Source organism: Staurois parvus, unplaced genomic scaffold (genome assembly GCF_062004578.1).
Source record: "Staurois parvus isolate SC_StPar_1 unplaced genomic scaffold, SC_StPar_1.0 ptg000327l, whole genome shotgun sequence".
NCBI lineage: Eukaryota > Metazoa > Chordata > Amphibia > Anura > Ranidae > Staurois > Staurois parvus.
The window spans coordinates 5,269,106-5,293,039 of NW_028318123.1; the positions used below are offsets into that span (position 1 = coordinate 5,269,106).

General features: G+C 40.5%; 1 protein-coding gene across 1 annotated transcript in view; it reads right to left on the reverse strand.

Moving 5' to 3' along the window:
• Positions 1–23,934, reverse strand: part of MAP3K15 (mitogen-activated protein kinase kinase kinase 15) — a 367,125-nt gene that overhangs the window by 129,460 nt on the left and 213,731 nt on the right. The window contains exons 8-9 of the mRNA XM_089683901.1: positions 23,609–23,721; positions 20,032–20,191 (exon numbers count right to left, since the gene is read on the reverse strand). Of these exons, the coding sequence (XP_089540027.1) occupies positions 20,032–20,191; positions 23,609–23,721 (273 nt within the window). The remainder of the gene's footprint in view (positions 1–20,031; positions 20,192–23,608; positions 23,722–23,934) is intronic.

The following is a 23,934-nucleotide window of genomic DNA, read 5'->3' on the forward strand; positions in this document are numbered from 1 at the left end:
TGATCAAGTGACCAAGGGAGGAGGTGTAGATGGAGAAGAGAAAGGGTCCAAGGACAGAACCTTGAGGGACCCCTACAGAAAGTCGAAGTGGAGAGGAGGAGACAAAGTTACAGGTAACATTGAAAGAGCACCGCGATAGGTAGAAGGAGAACCAGGAGAGAGCAGAGTCTCAAAGGCCAAGAGAGTAGAGTTTTTTGATGAGGACGGGATGGTCAACAGTATCAAACAAGAGAGGTCAAGTAGTAAGAGTATGGAGTAGTGGTCATTGATTTTATCAGTTAGTAAATCATTAGTGAGTTTTAGTAGGGCAGTTTCAGTGGCATGCAGTGAGCGAAGGCCAGACTGTAAAGGGCCAATAAGATTGTTATAGGTGAGGTAGGAGCTCAGGCGATTGTAGACTAAGCGCTCTAAGAGTTTAGAGGTAAACGGGAGCAGGGAGATGGGTCTTAAGTTGTTCAGATTGGTAGGGTCCAGCGAGGGCTTTTTAAGTATGGGAGTGATCTGCATGCTTTAGAGGGGAGGGGAAGGTGCCAGTAGAGAGGGAGAGATTGAAGAATTTGAGTGAGGAAGCATAGGATAGAAGAAGAGGGTGATCGTAGTAGTTGTGAGGGGACAGAATCCAGGGGGCGAGTGGTGAGACGGGCTTCTGAGAAAACTTTAGTGACCTCTTCAGTAGAAGCAAGGTCAAAAGAGGAAAGTGTTGAGGTTGGTTTAGTATAAGGTATGCTAAGTGGGATAGATGTCTGTGTAGTGGAGATGCCCCTATGAATTGCATCAATCTTGTTTTTGAAATGATTGGCAATCTCGGAAGCAGTAAGTGAATTATTGGGTGGAGGTGGAGAAAATAGAGTTAAAAGTACAAAAGAGACGAGGAGGACTGGATGACAAGGTATTAATAAGAGTGACAAAGTAGGCTTGTAGGCTTGTTTGGCAGCATGGAGGGAGGAATTGTATTTTAAGAAAGCAGATTTATATAGGACGAATGCTTGCTAGGAGTTGGTTTTACACCACAGTCGCTCCAGTGCACGGCTATGTCTCTTAAGATCTCTGGTGTCATCAGTCTGCCACGGTTGTAATGGTCGGGGCCTGATACTTTGTGTAGTTAGAGGAGCAAGTGAGTCTAGTGTAAATGAAAGTGAACTGTTGTAGACAGACATGGCCAGGTCAGGGCAGGCTAGGGGAAAGATTCTGTCATAGAGGTGGTCAGTTGCAGAGTCGAAAAAGTTGTGGTTTCTGTGAGTAATTGTTTGCTGCTTGGAGGGATAGGTGTTTGAAGACGAGGACACTGTGAAGGTGATGAGATTGTGATCAGAGAGAGGAAAGGGGTGTTTGTGAGGTTGTAGAGTGCAAAGATGAAAGAAAACAAGGTCTAATGTATTCCCATCAGAGTGAGTGGAGGACTGTGTTCATTGTGTTAAAGCAAAAGATGAGGTTAGGTTGAAGAGTTGGGATGTAGCTGGGTTGTTCACATTAACGGGTATGTTAAAATCTCCAAGAATGATAGTGGGTATTTCAAAGGAGAGAAAGTATGGTAGCCAAGCAGAGAAGTCATCAAGAAAGCGTGACGCCGGTCCAAGAGACCGATAGATCACTGCAATGCTCAGAAAAATGGGAGAAAACAGCCGAATGCAGTGAGTCTCAAAAGAAGAGAAGGATAGTGAGGGAGAGGTAGGGAGGACTTGAAAGGTGCTCAGTGGGGATAGAAGCAAACCAACTCCACCTTTCCGACCACTGGGTCTGGGTGTGTGAGTCCAGCAAAGGCCTACAAAAGAAAGTGCTGCGGGAGAAGCAGAATCTGATGCTTGAAGCTAGGTTTCTGTAATTACTAATAAATAAAGAAAAATCCAATATGCTGTGATCCTACGTTGACTTCCCCCACTTATCAACCATTTCTTTTTGACTCCGAAGACACTGTCAGGAATGGACTGGCCAGCAATAGTGGGACTCACCTGCCTTGTGAGCTGCAGTACCAGGGCTGGCCAGCGGGTGCTCCCAGCAATCAGAGACTCAACCTTGCAGCCAGTCAAACACCTGGAACTAATTATACTGGTGTATTTAAGGGACATTCAGACCTGCAGACTCTGCCTTGGTGTTGTGTTTTTCCTGGGCCCTGTATCTTGTTCCTGCATCCTGTTCCTGTTCCTGTCTTGTTGCTGACCCGGCTTGATTCTGACCTCTGCTGACTTCTCCTGTTCTGATCCCTGGCTTGTGACCCCGACCATTCTCTGCCTGACCCCCTGTACCTACCTGCCTGTTAGTTGCTGTACCCTGCTCGTGACCTGACTATTCTCCGCTTGCTCCCCCTGTACCTACCTGCCCGATTGATATTGACCCGGCCTGCCTGACGCTTGCACTGTATGTACTGTTATCTGTGGGTGGTTTGGTTTGGTTCGTTTGCACTGTGTTATGTTTTAGTATTGCACTGCGTTTATGTTTGTATTGTTAGTGTTAATAAATTGTTTATAACTTATCTGAAGTCTGCGTTTCCCTGCGTCAGTCACACACCTCTGGTCATACCCGGGAGCCCTGACAGGCACTGTGTTGGGGGGGGGGCACATATTTTTTTAGCCCAGTAGGATCTTCTTGACTACTGTATGCTGTAACTGTGTTTCAGTCCTATGTAGAACACTGATTGCCCTGAGTTAGAACGCTGTGTTCTTACTGTGACATTGATTGCTCTGGGTTAACGCGGTGTTCTTTCTGTGTGTATATATATATATATATATATATATATATATATATTCTTTATTATACCACTGCTACCTTGCTTATCTTATCTGGTTGGTGAAGTCACATTTCATGTCATTGTTACTGTTGCATACCATTAAATAAAAAAAAGAAAGAAGAAATACTTGAATCATTTTTTGTTAAAACCAGAATTTATTGTAAGCTTAACTGGGAAGGGTGGAATTCTACCCTTAGACTATAAGCTCTAACGATCATTTGCTTGATCCACCTGGTAATGGTGGAGCAAAAGGCAAGGAGACCATTGTGGGAACCTTCAGAAAGTACAGGGAATCCAATTTCCTATAAGCCGCAGTAGCAGTAAACTGTTACAGCATGCATCACGTCCAGAAAGTGGACAAAAACTTTCCTAGGATGTTTTTAAGCAGGACATAGGATTGGAAGGACAATATCCTGATTAGGCTGAAAAGCAAAGACCACCTTCAAAAGGTAGGAGGCCTTAGGCCTCTCAGTTATCGGAAGTGGAGGACTGGGTCTCAGGGCCGGAGGACACGTCCAGACTGATTCTAGGGAGATCCGTACCCTGGTACTCCAGGTCAAAGCCCTGCAAGAAAAGGAGGTGGATACGGAAAACAGGCTGCGGAGGAACAATATCCTCATACTTGGCCTTCCGGAGAAGGCAGAGAGGAACAGGCTCACAGAGTTCGTGGAACAACTACTCCTCCAACTGTACAATATTGCTGACATGCCACCAACCTTTGTGGTTGAAATTGCCCACAAGGTTCCCCCAACGCCACTAACACCAGGAGCCCCTCTGCACCCATTCATTCTCTAGCTGCTGAATTACCGGAATTCGGTAATCGGGATCATTTATTTGCACAAGCCTGCAAGTGTGGAGAAGTGAAATATGAAAACACCAAGAACCTCTTCTTCCCAGATTACTCTCCAGAAATACAAAAACAACGTAGGTCTTACACAGAGGTTCAGAAGCGCCTTCGCAACAAAGGCATCAAGTTCAGCCTTCTTTACCCCAGCAAACTCCGGGTGGTGGATGGTGACTGAGTTTGCTTGTTCGATACTCCTGAAACCAGGTCAGATTGGTTGAACTCTTGCTAAGTATCAACCGCTACATGGCCCTCCGCAGCTATGTCACAGCTGGTCTGCAAGTATACCATTTTCTGTCATACCACCTTCACTGCTGTGCCCACCTTACCTGACATGTTTTATCTGTTCGCACTTTCCTAGTTTATACTTGAGCCCGCGTTAAGGGGCTCCAGCACACCCTCCTCCAATGCGTATCACAGTTCTCTATAACACCTCTGGATAACTACCTTATTTTCTTTTTTGCACTTGTTTGTATCTCACTCCCCACTCCAAACTGCCACGGCAGTCACTATCCCAAGGTTTGAAGCCTTCTCTCCCCGTTATAGGGGTCTACGGCACCCATTAGTCCCACTTTTACATAGTGTTCTATTGACTATGCCAGGTTAAATGTTCTCCCTCCTAGTTTTTGTTATTTTTTGGAAAGAACTGACCTGGGCAGGGAATGAACTACGGTGCAGGGGAATTTTTTTTTTTTTTACTTTGTTTCATTTGTTTATTGCTATGTGGTGTTGGCTACCTCTCAATTTGCTGTTCCTGCAATGGTCTTTCCCCCGTCACACTATCATCCTCCTTAAATTATACACTCCTATTTCATGGCGCCACAACACCAGGAACTGTGTAAAATCATTTCCTGGAATATCCATGATCTTGATTCCAAATTTAAACGGGCCTTATTCTTCCAATATTTGAAGTCCTACAATCCCCCCTTACTACAGGAAACACATCTCATGGGCAGCAAAATTATGGCTCTCAAAAGGCCATGGGTTCAATAATCATACCGCACTACCTATTCATCCTTTGCACGAGGGGTCTCTGTCCTGATACATATCTTATTACCCTGTGTTGTAGAGGCGATACATACTTACCTACAGGATAAATATGTTATTGTAGTTTTCATATTATAGGGTCTACGTTATGTTTATCACTGCTATATACAGTATATTCCCCCTCCCTTTTCCTCTACAATATTGAGGAGAAGATCATCCCCTACTACCCAGCTAAAATGCTGTTTATAGGGGATTCCAATTCCATTCTCTCTCCGCATCTTGACACACTGACACCCTCCAAAAATTGCCCCAGTGATATACAAGCCTGGGCTCTGGCAACGGGGCTCACGGAAATTTGGAGGTGAAAACACGCATAGACCTGGCATTTGCCAATTCCCCCATTCTGGCAGACGTCTAGGATGCTACTTACTGACTAGTGGCCTTTTTAGATCATGCTCCACTAGAATTGCTCCTGCGTGCTACAGCCACGCGCAATGCGTCCTTATGGCGCCTTGTCCCACATTGGATTTCCCATCCAAAGATCATAGACGCTATGCCTCCCAAACTAGTTGTTTACTGGGATCACAACGAGGGGTCTTCTTCTCCAGAACTCACTTGGGAAGATTTCAAAGCATACACCAGAGGTCAGTACATTATAAGTACATTATCAGTACTTATGAAGCTAAATCTGATGGCGATACCTTTCTCCACCTGCAAGCTACTCAAAGAGAGCTTTACCTCCATCTAGCTGAATTAAACAATACCGCTCTAAGCAATCCTTTTTTGAACAAGGGGATAAGAATGGCTGTCTACTGGCTCTTCTGGCAGATCGCGATCAGCCTCATACCTCCAGAAATCCACCTTCCAAATGGGCACAAGGCATCCACTAGTGAAAATATACTTGAATTTAACAGTGACCTATACACTCACCAGCCACTTTATTAGGTATACCTTGCTAGTGCCAAGAAAATATCTCACACAACAATACACCACCACCATCAGCCTTCACCACCAGCCTGAACCATTGATACAGTGCAGGATAGATCCGTGCTTTCATGTTGTTTACGCCAGATTCTGACCCTACCATCTGAATGTCGCAGCAACCAGTCTGCCCATTTTCCTCTGACACCAACAATGCTCACTAGATATTTTCTCTTTTTCACACTATTGTCTGTAAACCCTAGAGACGGTTGTGCATGAAAATCCCAGTAGATCAGCAGTTTTTGAAATACTCAGACCAGCCCATCTGACACCAACAACCATGCCATGCTCAAAGTCAATTAAACCCCTTTCTTCCCCATTCTGATGCTCGGTTTGAACTTCATCAATTTGTCTTCACCATGTCTAGATACCCAAGTGCTTTGAGTTGCTGTCATGTGGATGACTGATGAGCAATTTGTGTTACCAAGAAATTGAATAGGTGTACCTAATAAAGTAGCCGGTGAGTGTATATCTCCACTCTCCCACCAAATTTTGATCCCCACTCATTGGTTCCGCTCCTACACCAGGTGGACCTTGGGTGGCTTTCAGATACTGACAGACTGTCCTTAGTACGGCCCATAAATCCAGATGAAGTAGTGTCAGCTATTCAGTCATTTCCCATAGGAAAGGCCCTGGACCCAGATTGATTTCTACAAGACTCACAGTGACATTCTGGCCCCCATCCTCTCCTCCCTCTTCATGCAGTGCCTGGCAGAGGGTACTCTCCCACCATCTATGAGCAATGCCCACATAGTTATAATTTATAAACCACCCAAGGAAACCAGTGCCTGCACCTCTTATAAGCCCATCACCCTACTGAATAACGATTTTAAAATCCTAATCAAACTCCTCACTGTTCGGCTACAAAGGCTCCTGCTGTCAGTAATAGACTCTGATCAAATGGGTTTCATGGCTCATAAAGCTACTGATGTGAATTTACATAGGCTATTCATCAACATCCATGCTCAGCACATGGTTCCAGGGTGGTAGCTTTGACATTGAGAAGGCCTTCGATACCGTTGAATGGCCCTTCCAATGGGAGGTATAGAGGCATATGGGTTTTCCCCTGATCTTCATCAAGTGGTTCCAAACCCTCTACAGTTCCCCCACAGCCTCGGTGATGCTGGGGTCGGTTTGTCAGACCCATTTTATCTGCACATGGGCACCTGTCAGGGCTGCCTCTTGTCCCCAGCTCTCTTTGCCACTTCAATTGAACCGGTGGCGGAGGCACTTCACACCTCTCCAGAGATCAAAGGCATCCGAGTAGGTTGGCTAGAGGAAAGAATATCTCTTTTTGCAAATGACCTCCTCCTGATCCTAAATTATGCTGGTCCCTTCCTCCTGGGTGTATTACAGCTGCTGAACATATATTCCACGGCTACGGAGCTCAAAGTCAACTGGTCCTTATTATTTCCCATTGATCCTGAGGCCGGTAACTTGCCCCCCCCCCCCGATCTCCCACTCCAATGGGTAGAGTAATGTAAGTATCTAGGAGTTGAGGTTTCCCACAAGGCCTCAGATTTCCTCTTGCTAAATCTAGCCCCAGCTTTGCATGAGACAAAACGAAAATTAAAGGCATGGGAGTCGCTGCAGCTGTCATTATTGGGTCGAACGAACCTAATCAAACTGAAGGTTCTTCCCAAATTCACATATCTTTTCCGCCACTCCCCATCCGGGATCCCGAAATCCTTCTTTGACAAACTAAACTGCATTTTTATGGGGTCCCAGATCCCCGAGGTATAAATTGTCCAAACTAATGCAAGCCCCCACCACCCAAGGAGGTTTGGCCTTAGCTGACACTCACAAATACTTTTTGGCCACTCAGTTAGTCACAGTGGCTTGGTGGTTACCCCCTCCATGCTCACCACCATCAGAGCCTGGACAGCCAGCCTAGGGTGTGACCAATTTCTAAAACTGGTGGGTTTACCCAATGCTCTCCTATGATTCAACCCCTCTCTGCCATACCTCTACATGCTGCCTGAACCACAAGCGTCGGCCAAACACAAAATAAAATTCTTTCAAGCGGTAGAGGGAAATAGGTTAAGGCTATTATCCTACCTTGCATCTGAATTCAAAGTTCCCCCTTCATATTTTTTCTGACATCTACAACTCTCCCATGCCTTATCCAGCCAATTCCCCTATGCCTCTCTTAACATTCACACAATCTGCTTGCATGGGTACTCAGGATGGACTGATAGGAAAAACCCACCTCCCATCTGTATGCCTACTTACTTTTAGTATCCCAACCTCCGCTAGAAAATTTTAAAGCCAAGTGATTGAGAGACATTCCATACCTGGATGATGAGGATTAGGAGGATATCTGGGACTTTCCCTCCCACTCCCTAGTTCCAGTGAGAGATAAACTCATACAATTCAAAATAGTGCACAGGGCATATTACGCTCCCTGTCAGTTACAAAAAATTTACTAACGTCCATCAGCATTCTGGAGATGTGGGCAGTCCCCAGGAGATTTCACCCACATCTTCTGGTCCTGTCCTGTCCTCACTGTGTTTTTCGGTAATGTGTTATCTATTACTAGCACTGTGTTATTGACCCCTGTACCCTTACTTATGGAGGTTTGCATGTTGGGCCTGGTACAGTCCTTACTTCATACGACAGCAGAGAGGATGTTAGTCAGCCTTCTTTTCTATGCCAGAAAGGCCATCACACTCCACTGGAAGAAGCATGCCCCTACTTTCATCTCCTTTTGGAAAAAGCTTTTATACGATAGTCTTCCACTGTATAAGGATACATACATCAACAGACGTTGTCCAGCAAAATATGACAAGGTGTGGTCTAAGTGGTTGGCTGACGCGACCACAGCATCATTTTGATTACTTGATGTATTGTTTCCATGGTGACACCTACTGTTGTATATATTTCAAGCTGATCAGGTGGCTGTAGAATCCCCTTTGGCAGCCACCATAGGGGGAAAGCACAAATCCTATTCCATCCCAATGTTATGCCGCATTTTTTATGGTATGCTACACTCTAATGTCTTAGAGATATCTGTACGATCATTTAGAACTTCTGCCATTGTTTTGTAATTGCACCCCTACATGGATAACACTCACATATCCTTCATTTTCTATTGTTTTGTTGTTTCTTAAAAACACCAATAAATACATTTTTCAAAAAAGAATGGCTCCTTAGAGGATAATCAAACAAAAACTTAAATACCCGTGCTAACGTGATAAATCCTATACAATGAAAAACACTCATATATGCAGTCAAAAAAATATATGTTGCTGCTGTTCATGAAATGAAAACATCTTAAATAATGAATAATCAATAATATAGTGCAAACAAATTATTTTAAATGTGACAAAATCCAAAGTCCCAAACAAACATTGCTTCAGTGTTTCAAACAAAAATATTTCTTTTGTGTCCAAACAAGAAGTGTTCTATAGGAGGCGTCACCCCACAGTGCTCCACGATCACCTTCTAATACACTCCACACTCACCAGATTCGATGGACTCCTAGCTTGTATGGCTTAAGAGTCAAACAGGCTTAAACTGGTGAAGTGTGTTCTCGGACATAACCAGGACTCAGATAGGCAGACACCGGATTCAATATACTTCCTCAGTACTTAGACATGGTCCTCATGCATGCAGGAAGAGTATAAGAAACAAGAGGGACACACATAGTGTAACTCTGTAACACTCCTTTATTAAGTGATATTCAGATATATATTGCACTCACACGTATCCAAAAAAGCTTTGAATTGAACAATATTCCACGATCCCCACATCAATATACTGTTAATAGGCAAGGAAATGGCTCCGGAGCACGCTTGAAGCGTGCGCTCCACTCACCAGACATGATGTCACAAAGGTCAGGCAGGAACCGGAAATTACGTCAACGCGTTTCACCCCTCCTCCAGGGCGTTTCAAAGACAACAATCTTCGGTTCCTCCGCACTAGATATATACGCTGCCTCCACTCCTCCCACCTTAATACCTCACTTTCCAAGGTGTGCAGGCTTCAATTACAACTACTGAGTAAAGGTGCAGCGCTAAAACATCAATTCAATAAATATGATTAATATCAATATAAAGTGCAAATGTCAACAACCTGAGAGATAAATCTATCAGCAAAGGTATTCCTAATAGCAGAAAAATGAATAAAGTGACAGTAATGCAAACGCACATCCAAAATGGTGACTGATGGTGCCAAAGTGACAAAGTCTATATAATATTCAAAGGATGTGAAGCTTCTAATCAAGTGATCCACTGTGCATCTTCTGGTGATCAAATATTCAAATTACACACTCACCAGATGCATAATTCCATCATGAATTTGATATGAAAATATCACATCTCAGTAGGTCAGCTGGATCCTCTTATGGACTCCTCTATCCTGGTAAGGACTGCCCTCTGGATCATCAATGGGATGTAGCACCTCTCAACTCTTTTCTAAGTGGGCTCTGTGGGTGGTAGGCTCAACAGGAGCCCCAAGAAAGGATGCCAAAATGGTGTGATATCGTTTCAAAGGGGATATTTATTGATCCATAGCAGGAATAGACAAACAGTATAAAAAAGACTGACCATGAGTTGAATCAAGATGGCCGCCAGACCAGCATGGGTTTCGGCGCCGTGACGTCAGGACGCTGCAGCTCTACCTTTACGCGTTTTGTGCTCAAGCACATATTCATAGGGGGTGTGCCTGCGAACATCCGATGTCTAATGTGTCTACTTTATAGGCAGCAAATGGCGCGCGTATTATCACGTCCGCCATCTTGCAGGCTATTTCACGCATGCGCTGTATGACCTGCGCCATATTGTCCGCTGTTACGCGCATGCGCCGTGCATCGGTGACATTTTGTTGTAGTCACAGCTTTCATTTATGACGATGCCAGATGCGCACGCATTAAGGGGCTATAACACTGATTATTACTATGCGCATTACACTATGATCACCAGGGAACTGACAATAGAGTAGAATTTAAATTACATACGAGTGTTCCTATATATAAGCAACATAAGTTGCCAAGCAAAAGGGGATAATATTATCTATATAAACCCATTTACATTTTATTGTAAGTCCTCCCATCTTGTTGGAAATCCCTGCGCAGTTGCCCAGCGACAGCCCCAAAACATCACTGCTCTAGAGGAGATCTGCATGGAGGAATGGGCCAACATACCAGCAACAGTGTGTGCCAACCTTGTGAAGACTTACAGGAAACGTTTGACCTCTGTCATTGCCAACAAAGGATATATAACAAAGTATTGAGATGAACTTTTGATATTGACCAAATACTTATTTTCCACCATAATTTGCAAATTAATTTTTTTCAAATCAACCAATGTGATTGTCTGGATTTTTTTTCTCATTTTGTCTCTCATAGTTGAGGTCTACCTATGATGTCAATTACAGGCCTCTCTCATCTTTTTAAGTGGGAGAACTTGCACAATTGGTGGCTGACTAAATACTTTTTTGCCCCACTGTATAATCAGCATGATAAGAGAGTAATGGTGGAAATATCTATGTTATAATTAAAAATATAATATAGTTTTAACTGTTATCTATGAAACAGTTAGTATCGAACTCGACATTGAGCCCTTTTGGGTATAGAGTATCAAGTTCAAATATCCATTTCAATTCTTGTTGGGAGACTGCTCTCTTTTTATTCAATCCTCTCCAATGTGCTTTGGTGATATCATTGCCTACAAATTTTAATGAGGAAGGGTCCCTGTTATGATAGAGACGATAATGTTTAGACAGGGAATGCTCTTTACGAACCTTTTTGATGTTAGTCACATGTTCCCTTATGCGATCTTTCAACTTTCTTATGGTTCGGCCCACATACTGTTTTTTGCAGGGACATTGGAGTAGGTACACTACATGCTTACTATTGCACGTGATAAAATTGTCAATAGTATACATTCTACCTGTTGATAAAGGTATCTATTCTCTTTTTTCTAGTCTTATTACCGAGACAAATCACACATTTATTACAGGGAAACAATCCTTTCATTTCCGCAAAAAAAGCTTTCTTTATTGAAGGACTGATCACATTTGGGGCTATCCTATTCTGTAGGGGCATAACCTTTCTAAAAGTGATCTCAGGTTTGTCAGGTAAAAAACTTGTTAGTGTAGGATCTGCTTTAACTATCTTCCAATTATTCTTAATGATTCTTGCGACTGCTTTGTGCTGAATAGAGAAATTAGTGACAAAAGGCCATGTCTTAGGTGTTCTTTGTTTAGTCTCCTTATCCAATATTGTATTTCTGTCAATCTTAGCCACTGTGTTTAAAGTGCAGTTTAACATATCTTCATTATATTCTTTCTCCAGAAATCGGTTCTTTAATATAGCTGCCTGGGAGAAATAAGTATTATTATTATTATTATACAGTATTTATATAGCGCCAAATGTTTGCTCAGCGCTGCACATTATCAATATTAGTGCAGTTTCTCTTGATTCTGAGGAACTGTCCCTTATACAGGCCATAGCTGGGTCGAAAATCGGCCGATTTTGCGGCCAAAAATAAAATTGGCTGATTTTCGGATCGTTAGTGGGCTAAATGTTCGGCCGTTTTTCGGTATTTTGGCAGATATTTTTTTTTTTTAAAAAATCGGCCGATTTTGTCGATCGGCCGATTTTTGTGGCAATGCTGGGCAAATCGGCCGATCTTTTACCGATAAAAAAATCTGCACATGAGCAGTGACCTGCAAGAGGCAAAAAGAAGAAAAAGAAGATGATGAAGAAGAAGAAGAAGAAGAGGAAGAGGATGAAGAAGAAGAGGATGAAGAAGAAGAGGAAGAAGGAGAAGGGAAAGAGAAGAAGAGGATGATGAAGAAGAAGAGGATGATGAAGAAGAAGAGGAGGATGGAGAAGAAGAGGAGGAAGAAGAAGAAGAAGAGGATGAAGAAGAAGAGGAAGAAGAGGATGAAAGATAAGAGGAAGAGGAAGAAGAAGAGGATGAAGAAGAAGAAGAGGATGAAGAAGATGATGAAGAAGAAGAGGATGAAGAAGAAGAGGAAGCTGAAGAAGAGGATGAAGAAGCAGAAGAAGAGGATGAAGAAGAAGAAGAGGATGCATAAGAGGATGAAGAAGAAGAAGAGGAAGAAGAAGAGGAAGAAGAAGAAGAGGATGAAGAAGATGAAGAAGAGGAAGCAGAAGAAGAAGAGGATGAAGAAGAAAAGGATGAAGCAGAGGAAGAAGAAGAGGATGATGAAGAAAAAGAGGATGAAGATGAAGAAGAGGAAGCAGAAGAAGAGGAAGAGGATGAAGAAGAGGAAGAATAAGAGGATGAAGAAGAAGAAGAAGAGGATGATGAAGAAGAAGAGGATGAGGAAGAAGAGGATGAAGAAGAAGAGGATGAAGTAGAAGAGGAAGGAGAGGATGAAGAAGAGGAAGAAGAGGAAGAAGAAGAAGAAGAGGAAGAAGAAGAAGAGGAGGAAGAAGAAGAAGAAGAAGAGGAGGAAGAAGAAGAAGAGAAGAAGAGGATGAAGAGGAAGAAGAAGAGGATGAAGAAGAAGAGGAAGAAGAAGAAGAAGAGGATGAAGAAGAAGAGGATGAAGAAGAAGAAGAGGATGAAGAGGAAGAAGAAGAGGATGAAGAAGAAGAAGAGGATGAAGAAGAAGAAGAAGAGGATGAAGAAGAGGATGAAGAAGAGGATGAAGAAGAAGAAGAAGAAGAAGAGGATGAAGAAGAAAAATGATGATGAAGAAGAAGAAGAGGATGAAGAAGAAGAGGATGATGAAGAAGAAGAGGATGAAGAAGAAGAAGAAGAAGAAGAGGATGAAGAAGAAGAAGAAGAAGAGGATGAAAAAGAAGAGGATGATGATGAAGAAGAAGAGGATGAAGAAGAAGAAGAAGAGGATGATGAAGAAGAAGAAGAAGAAGAGGATGAAGAAGAAGAAGAAGAGGATGAAGAAGAGAAAGATGAAGAAGAAGAAGAGGATGAAGAAGAAGAAGAGGAATTCCAGTCCGGCAAAAAGTGTCCCTGCAGAGAGGTCTGCTATTTCTTTGACAGTTCCTTGCCATTTATAGCTGTTGCAACAATGTATCTATTTGTTTCCGAATAAAAACATCTGTATCCTAAATGGATACAAATAGATACATTGTTGCAACCGCTATAAATGTCAAGGAACTGTCAAAGAAATAGCGGAGCTCTCTGCAGGGACACTTTTTGCCGGCTGTAGACGGGATGAAAATCGGCCGATTTTTTTTACCGTTGCTGGTAACGTCGGCGATTTTTCATTTTCTTAAAGAAAAATCGGCCGATTTTTACCCGTCTATGGCCTGCATTAGGAATATTAGTTAGCCAGACTGGGTGATGACAACTATCAAGGGCGATATAACTATTTCTATCTGTTTGTTTGAAGAAAGACTCTGTTATAATCTTTCCCCCTTGATTCAGCAAAGTTAAATCTAGAAAATGTACACTCTGTGTACTGTATTCAAAAGTAAGTCTGATGTTATGTGTATTATAATTTAAAGTGCTGAAAAAATTCACCAATGTCTGTTCATCACCATTCCAGATTAAAAATATATTGTCTATATAATGTCTATAAAATGAGAGCTCTGGCCAATCTCTGGCATATATTACATCCTCCTCCCTCCTGGCCATAAAAAGATTGGCCAGGCTGGGAGCGAATTTAGCTCCCATGTCAACTCCCTCCGTTTGTAGATAAAATTGGTTATTGAACCAAAAATAGTTCTTAGTCATCGCAAATTCTAAAAGCTCGAGTATACAGTAAAATCTTTTTGTAAAAGGGTCATGTTAGTAAAATCATTCAAATAAAACCGTACCGCCTCCATGCCATCCTTATGATCTATATTGGTGCAAAGTGATGTGACATCTGCAGCACCTAGAAATGTTTTGGGCTCTGTTACTATGTTCCTAATATCCTCTAAAACCTGTTTTGTGTCACGTAGGTATGCCGGAGTATTGGTAACCAGCGGTTGCAGGAAGTGATCTATGTACTCCCCTGCCCTTGAGCATAATGACCCAATCCCACTAATGATGGGTCTTTCTGGGGGATTAGTCAGGTTTTTATGTATTTTCGGTAAAATATAAAGGACGGGCAGTCTGGGAGCAGAAGGACACAAAAAATCTCTTTCTTTTTTATTTATCACCCTATTTTCATAACCTTTGCGAATAATGGCTTTAAGTGATTTCTTAAATGAACCAAAAGGGTTCTTATTCAATAAAAGGTAAGTATCTTTATCACTGAGGATATTATTTACTTCTTTAATGTAGTCTGATTTAGATAGGACTACTACGCCCCCACCTTTGTCGGCCGGTCGGAACACAAGATCCTTTCTCTCCTAGAGAGAGTTCATGGCTTTTTTACAAGTCATCTGATCTCTCACACGTTTTATTTTCATATCTTTAAGGTCTTTAAATACTGTATCACGAAAAACATTAATATAAGTCAGCGACTGGATTGAATAGAGATGCGTTTTTTAGATTTGAGTTGATAGAGTCACCCTGTGAAGTGTTACGTGTAATGGGATTACTAAGGAAGTATTTCTTAAGAAATAGTTGCCCGACAAACTTGCGTATGTCAATATAGGTTTGGAATGTATTGAGGGCCGTTTTAGGCGCAAATTTGAGTCCTTTATCCAATAAATTTAATTCATCCGATCATAATTCCACATTACTTAAGTTGTAAATACCAGTCCCGTTTATAACTTTCTTTTTTTCAGGTTTATTAACACTTTTGCCTCCCCTTTTTCCTCTGCAAAGGCCTGCTTCTAAAAAATGGGCAGATGTATGTTCCTCATTCCTATTTGCGTTTTAATTGTAATCAGAATTATATACTGGAGGGCCATTGTGGCTGGTTCTAAATTGTTGAGATTGGGTTCTGGGAGCAGGGTTCCTCCTATACTGGTTATAAGGAGCATCTCTCTGAATCCTCGGAGATGTGAATTGTGTGTAAGGCCTATAATTGTGTTGATGATAATTGTTAGGTCTCGTTCTGGCCTGACCATGTTGTTGGTTATAGGTACGTGAACCTATATTATTATCAGTAATGAGATATAAGACATCATATCTGTTGTTTATTGGTACGTTATATTCATTAACACTTTGTTTCCTCATTGGGGATTCATATTGACTCTGCGTCCTTAAGCGCCTCTGTGGTGGGCCGTTAGATCTCCTTGGAAATCTCTGAGGCTTGGGAGGTGGTAAAGAGGTGCCATGAGATGTAGATACAGTAGAAGTGTCTTCCTTTACCAAGTGCCATTTGAAAACGCGGTGTTCCTGATAATCCTTAAAATCACGGGTGTATTTTTTTACATTTTTTATTTCTTTGTTCTTTTTCTAAATGTGCCATGTGTGCTTTTAATCTATCAGATTCCATTCTATATTCCCTGTAATAAATGTGTGATTTGTCTCTGTAATAAGATTAGAAAAAAGAGAACAGATACCTTTATCTGCACGTCAACAGGTAGAACGTATACTATTGACAATTTTATTGCGTGCAATAGTAAGCATGTAGTGTACCTACTCCAATGTCCTTGCAAAAAACAGTATGTGGGTCGAACCATAAGAAAGTTGAAAGATCGCCTAAGGGAACATGTGACTAACATCAAAAAGGGTTATAAAGAGCATTCCCTGTCTAAACATTATCGTCTCTGTCATAACAGGGACCCTTCCTCATTAAAATTTGTAGGCATTGATATCACCAAAGAACATTGGAGAGGATTGAATAAAAAGTGAGCAGTTTCCCAACAAGAATCGAAATGGATATTTGAACTTGATACTCTATACCCAAGAGGGCTCAATGTCGAGTTCAATACTAACCGTTTTATAGATAACAGTTAAAACTATATTATATTTTTAATTTTAACATAGATATTTCCACCATTACTCTCTTATCATGCTGATTATATATACATTTTTTAATACATTATTAATTTTTGATTCTATGGCTATTCTATTCTATTCTATTTTTTAGTAATTTATTTTAGATGCATATTTTTATAGGAATCATCTATCTGGCTTCTCTTTTACATTTATTTTTATTGACAACCCCGGTCTAAGTCATCGCAATCCTACTAGTTCATTTCATGGGCTCCGTTTTAGTTTTTGTAAAGCACAATTTTATTTTATTTGATTTTATTGGTGTTATCTTATTCTACTTCAATTTCATATATATATATCATTTATCTTTTTACTATATTGTATGCTTACCATTTTCTCGACTTTAATTAATATCATTATGATAGTTTTTATGTTGTATTGGCCATGATTTTATAATATATTATATATGATTATTACTCATCTCATGACATTGCTGCTGATCACCATTTCATTCCCCCCCCTTTCTGTGTTTGGAGTATTATAACTCTGGGGTTTCAATTATGAAATGACCTGAAACCGTTATTATATTGATGCATACATTTAATAATCATCTTTGGCTTTGATTAAGTATGCACTCAAGGTGCGGGTTACTGTGCATGCGCAGGGATTTCCGACAAGACGGAAGGACTTACAATTAAATGTACATGGGTTTATATAGATAATATTATCCCCTTTTGCTTGGCAACTTATGTTGCTTATATATAGGAACACTCGTATGTAATTTAAATTCTACTCTATTGTCAGTTCCCTGGTGATCATAGTGTAATGCGCATAGTAATAATCAGTGTTATAGCCCCTTAATGCGTGCGCATCTGGCATCGTCATATGTGAAAGCTGTGACTACAACAAAATGGCATCGATGCACTGCGCATGCGCAAAACAGCGGAAAATATGGCACAGGTCATACCGCGCATGCGCGAAATAGTCGGCAAGATGGTGGACACGATAATACGCGCGCCATTTGCTGGCTATAAAGTAGACACATTAGACATCGGATGTTCGCAGGCACACCCCCTATGAATACATGCTTGAGCACAAAACGCGTAAGAGAAGAGCAGCAGTGTCCTGATGTCACGCCGCCGAGACCCATGCTGATCCAGCGGCCATCTTGATTCAACTCATGGTCAGTCTGTTTTATACTGTTTGTCTATTCCTGCTATGGATCAATAAATATCCCTTTTCAAACGATATCACACCATTTTGGCATCCTTTCTTGGGGCCCCTGTTGACCCTACCACCCACAGAGCCCACTTAGAAAGGAGTTGAGAGGTGTTACATCCCATTGATGATCCAGAGGGAAGTCCTTACCAGGATAGAGGAGTCCATAAGAGGATCCAGCTGACCACTGAGATGTGATATTTTCTCAAATGCATGATGGAATTATGCATCTGGTGAGTGTGTAATTCGAATATTTGATCACCAGAAGATGCACAGTGGATCACTTGATTAGAAGATTCACATCCTTTGAATATTATATAGACTTTGTCACTTTGGCACCATCAGTCACCATTTTGGATGTGCGTTTGCACTACTGTCACTTTATTAATTTTCTTGCTATTAGGAATACACACTGGCTATATTGTCATTTTTGACATACCTTTGTTGATAGATTTATCTCTCAGGTTGTTGACATTTGCACTTTATATTGATATTAATCATATTTATTGAATTGATGTTTTAGCGCTGCACCTTTATTCAATAGTTGGTCTTTGGAGGTTGTTGGTGCCTTTCGGTGTACAGCAGCTCATTTTTTAGCACTCACTTTTATGCCTGTTTACTAGGCTTCAATTACATCCATCCATACAGTGCTTCCTGGTGTACTCAACTTAGATCACATAAACCGAGGGGAGCCCGCTAATTAAGAACATATTAAACTTCAAAGCCCGATAAACGGGCAGAAAATATTTAAATCCAAATAAAATTGTTTAAAATTGTATGAAATAAAATAAAAATGAATTTAAAATAAAATAAAATATAATTTAAACATATTATACATTAAAACATTATTCTCTCTTCTGAACAATAATTCTTACTAATTAGAAGAAAACAATTTAAATCAATATCTATATTTAACCCCTTAAGGGTTTCAGTGTCAAATTTAAGGATCCAAGGGTTTCATTCTGTAAGATACATTTCTTTATATTTCCCCCACACCAGTGGGGTGCTACTTGATCTATCCCACAGAATTTCAAAGGGACGGATCCCTATTATGAAAGACCCTAAAATGATGAGAGAGACTATGGTGTTTTGGAAATGATGGTGTAAACCTCCTGAGCTTCTACCTATGATAAATGCAAATAACAGGGAGAAGCTGCTAACATCCAATCATATACCAAATGATCAAAATAAAATAGGATAAAAAGGAAATGATGCAGCGCTACTCCAAAGCTACAAATCACATAACCTAACTATGGTGTTTAAAACCTTTTTAAATATTCCTAATGTTCACTACGATGCACAGCCAGCTTTTTCGTGGTCCTCCCTACATACTGTAATTTGCAAGGGTACTCTAATAGATAGGTGACATGAGTGCTTCCACGTGAGATACATTTTTTGATTTTGAAATTTTCTCCCTTCGTCTGAGATTGAAAGTTCAGTGTTCTATTGTTTCTACTCATCATAGTTTTACAGGCTAAACATCTACCACATTTAAAGAAACCAGCCTGATCCAAAAACGAAATCATTTTTTTTTTGCAGAGGTGATAGCTATAAAAAAGGGCAACTTACAGGTAAGGTCAGATGAGGGAATATTCCAAATAGATTCAAAAGGTGGCTTCTGATGAGCCAAGAGAACAAGAATGAGATCCCAAGGGGCCACAGGGGAATGAACAGGGGGAGAGATGTGAGCTACTCTCTAAATAAATGCATCAAAACCAAAGTTCCTGAAACAGAATGGCCAAGGCAAAAATTTCCCCTTAATAGCATTTAAGGCCAGACCACATTGGAGGAGGAACAGAATTCTACCCACAAAGTACTTTCTAGGCTGAAAATTCCTTATCTTGCACCAGGAAAAATGAGCTCTCCTGGTGTGAAGATAGACTTTCTAGCCTTCAAGCCTTCTAGCCTTCAAAAGGGTAAGGGATGACTGATTCTCTCAAAACCATGGCTTCAACAATCATGCCATTAAAGTCAGCAACCAAGAAGCAAAATGGAACACTGACCCTTGGGGCAGGAGGTTTGGACGATTCAGAATGGCACATAGATCACCTGCCAGGAGATTAATTATACCTGAAATACTGGGACAATTTGGTTTCTCCTGGGACAATTTGGTGTGACTCCCTTATCCACACAAATAAAGAGGATGGAGGAATCTTCACTGCTGTGCTATTCTATTCTGACAGCAGGAACTCCTTTGCTGTCAGAATACACTGTTACGTTGCAGTCAATTGGTTGCAGCCTGGTGAGTGAGAAACATTTTCTAACACTCCAGTTCGACACAAGCAGATTGTTAGACTTCTACTGAGCAGGAACAGTCATACAAGGATCAAAAATTGTCCAGTTCCTGCTGAAACAGCAGAATTTTAATCAATCTATAGCCAGTTTTAGGATTTTCTCATAAAGGTTTAAAATAGTACAGGCGCTGTATATGTCACCTTTCTAATGAGAAGATATGTATTAAATATAGGCATCTAAGGTTGCAATGTCTCCAGACCAAACCCATTTTAATAATTGCTTACCAGACTGGAGGTTTCAGCTTAAAAAGACGTTCGGCTGCCTGTACAGCTTTTCCGATGTCACTGGCCAGCATGCTCACATTGAAGAACTGACCTACATCCCAATAGTTGTTCATTTTTTCCAAACTGCCCTTCCTTCCCAAAAGACTATTCAAACGAACACCTAAAATGAAGAACACTCAATAGTTAAAATTTGTAAACTCTTAATATAGGTGTTAAACATTTGAACAACTGCTGGAACACTTTATATTTAAAACTGTGGATGGATTTCCAGTAAATACAGCAACTGTACTAAAGTCAAAACGTTCACACATTTTACTCAAATCTGGTTTGTATAATCTTGTGGGAAATAAGCACATTACTCCATAAATGGTGGAGGTCAATGAAACATAGTAAAATGATTCTCTTCAAAAACCCACCTTCTATAATACTATTAATTGGACTCCTTGGAAAAACCTGGTACTTTCATGCATTAGGATCACGTGGCCTTCTCTCTTTTCTCCTGCTAATCAGTAACTGGGCAGCCAATTCTCAGTCTAAATACTATCTCATTCAGAAAAGGAAAAGGACCTTAGCTCTGACACAGAGGAACATAAAGCTTACACAGGGCTTCCTACTCAGGGCTATGCATATGAGCAGGGTGGAAGGGAAAGGTAAATATTAGCAGAAAAGATTGGCTATAAAAAGAACCTGTTAGTTTGCCTCATATGTAAAAAGGGTCAGGTCATCTTTAAAAAGACTGCTCAATTGCCTAGAGTATTTTCATTATATTGTTATCTTTTAGGTTGTTACCTGTTGGATATAAAGAAAGGTTATTAATAAAAAAAACGATCTAACTAATGTTTTAGAATTCTTATGGGCACAAAGCACTGAATCTGACATTCACAAAACATGCACTGTGGAAGAACCTTCTAGGTTCATGTGACTTAGATGACAATGACTGATTCACCACCAGTGATTTTTTTGTGAAAGCCACATTCACTGTATTACAGATACCATATTCCCCTAGAATTGCAAACCAACTTGATTAAAAGCACTCTTTTTTGCACCCTTCAACATAATAACAATAATAAATAAGCCAAAACCTGAAAATCCAAAAAGAAATGTGAATACAACTGACGAATGTACAGTGGTATTGTATCTATTTTCCATCTTATTGTATATATTTTCTTATTTTTTTTTAAATATATTTAAACAATATTAAACATTGTGCAAATAAAAATAAAAGTGAAAGGCTACAACCTCTACTGTACTCTGCCTTTAGAAAACCCATAGTGCTTTGAAAATGCTCTGCCATGGGTCTGTCCTGTATTAAATGTTAAACAGAAAACATACGGCATATACTTTAGTAATAACACATTTAAGTTATCTGTTTAAAAACTTAAAACTTTTACCCAGGAGCTCATGCACACTGGTTTATTGTAAAAAGCTGTTTCTCCTGACAGGAGAAAATCAGCATTAAAAACTCACCTAAGTTGTGTTTTTTTCAAATCAGTTTAGCAGAATTTAGTTGAGTTTGGCAGCATTTGGTGTTTGGGTGTTTATTTCATTGGCCAGAATTTTAATTTATTCTGGCTACTGAGATGAATAATTGCTGAAGTGCTAAACACGCCTAGTATTTAGGACTCTCCTGTCACTAAAAGCTGCTAAAAGCCTACAAGTATTCATATCCCTTGAAATTTTCCACATTTTGTCATGTTATAACCAAAAACGTAAATGTATTTTATTGGGATTTTATGTGATAGACCAACATAAAGTGGCATATAATTGTGAAGTGGAAGGAAAATGATAAATGGTTTTCAAAATTTTTTACAAATAAACATCTGAAAAGTGTGGCATGCATTTGTAATCAGCCCCCCGAGTCAATACTTCGTAGAACCACCTTTCGCTGCAATTACAGCTGCAAGTCATTTGGGGGATGTCTCTACCAGCTTTGCACATCTAGAGAGTGAAATGTGTGCCCATTCTTCTTTGCAAAATAGCTCAAGCTCTGTTAGATTGGATTAAGAGTCTGTGAACAGCAATTTTTAAGTCTTGCGATATATTCTCAATTGAATGTAGGTCTGCACTTTGACTGGGCCATTCTAACACATGCTTTGTTCTAAACCATTCCATTGTAGCTCTGGCTGTATGTTTAGGGTAGTTGTACTGCTAGAAGGTGAACCTCCACCCAGTCTCAAGGCTTTTGCAGACTCTAACAGGTTTTCTTCTAAGATTGCCCTGTGTTTGGCTCCATCCATCTTCCCATCAACTCTGACCAGCTTCCCTGTCCCTGCTGAAGAAAAGCACCCCCACAACATGATGCTGCCACCACCATGTTTCACGGTGGGGATAGTGTGTTCAGGGTGATGTGCAGCGTTAGTTTTCTGCCACACAGCATTTTGCTTTTAGGCCAATAAAAGTTCAATTTTGGTCTCATCTGATCAGAGCATCTTCTTCCACATATTTGCTGAGTTCCCCACATGGCTTCTCACAAACTGCAAACAGGACTTCTTATGGCTTTCTTTCAACAATGGCTTTCTTCTTGCCACACTTCCATAAAGACCAGATTTGTGGAGTACATGACTAATAGTTGCCCTGTGGACAGATTCTCACACCTGAGTTGTGGATCTCTGCAGCTCCTCCATAGTTACCATGGGCCTCTTGGCTGCTTCTCTGATCAATGCTCTCCTTGCCCAGCCTTTAAGTTTAGGAGGATGGCCATGTCTTGGTAGGTTTACAGTTGTGCCATACCCTTTCCATTTTCAGATGATGGATTGAACAGTGCTCCATCAGATGTTCAAAGCCTGGGAATTTTTTTTTTAATAACCTAACCCTGCTTTCAATTTATTCATAACTTTATCCCTGACCTGTCTAGTGTGTTCCTTGGTCTTCATGATGCTGTTTGTTCACTAATGTTCTCAAAAAAACCTATGAGGGCTTCCCAAAACAGTTGTATTTATACTGAGATTAAATTACACCCAGGTGGACTCTATTTACTAATTAAGTGACTTCTGAAGGCAATTGGTTCCACTAGATTTTAGTTAGGGGTATCAGAGTAAAGGGGGCTGAATACAAATGCACACCACACTTTTCAGATATTTATTTATTTATTAGTTTCCTTCCACTTCACAATCATGTGCCACTTTGTCTTGGTCTATCACATAAAATCCTAATAAAATACATTTACATTTTTGATTGTAACATGACAAAATGTGGAAATATTTGAAGGTGTATGAATACTTTTTCAAGGCATTGTATGTTTGCATGGACACAAAGGCTAACACACAGGGGAGTTTAGAGGCAGGAAAAGAGGACACCAGATGCCCCTAGGTGCAGCTGTAAAAATGGCCAGTGTGCATGAGGCCTAAGTATATACAGCTGATATTAATGAGTAGTTATTTTTATTTTCTAAAACTGGTCAAAACAACTTAGACAAGTTCAAAAAGGATCCCTTCAGTGTTTAAATGGACTGTACGAATTTTGCACACACATCACATTTCAGCAATGGTCACATGGTCACAGTGGAGGTAACCAGTCATTTTTTCTTCAAACTCATTAGTAGCAACAGCCCAAATGTTTTAATATGTATAATATTTACCTATTTTCCGTAGTTCCATAGATGTGTCAAATTGCTGTCCGGCAACAATAAGTAAAACAGCAAGATTAATTCCAGAATACAAGGATGGCTGGAGCTCAAATCCTTTCCGATACCTGGTAGAAATAATGTTCTTATTCAGTAGTTTTATCTTAACACAAGCCAGTATTTGAATAGCAATTTCTACAACATGAAATGAGCACTGAGCATTGCAACAATGTTACAACGCACATTGTTTGCCTTAAAATCTAAATATTTATGTGCAAATGTACCAAATACTAAAGAGCTGCTTGGCACCAGGAAGTTAAAAAATATTGGAGTACTTTTTT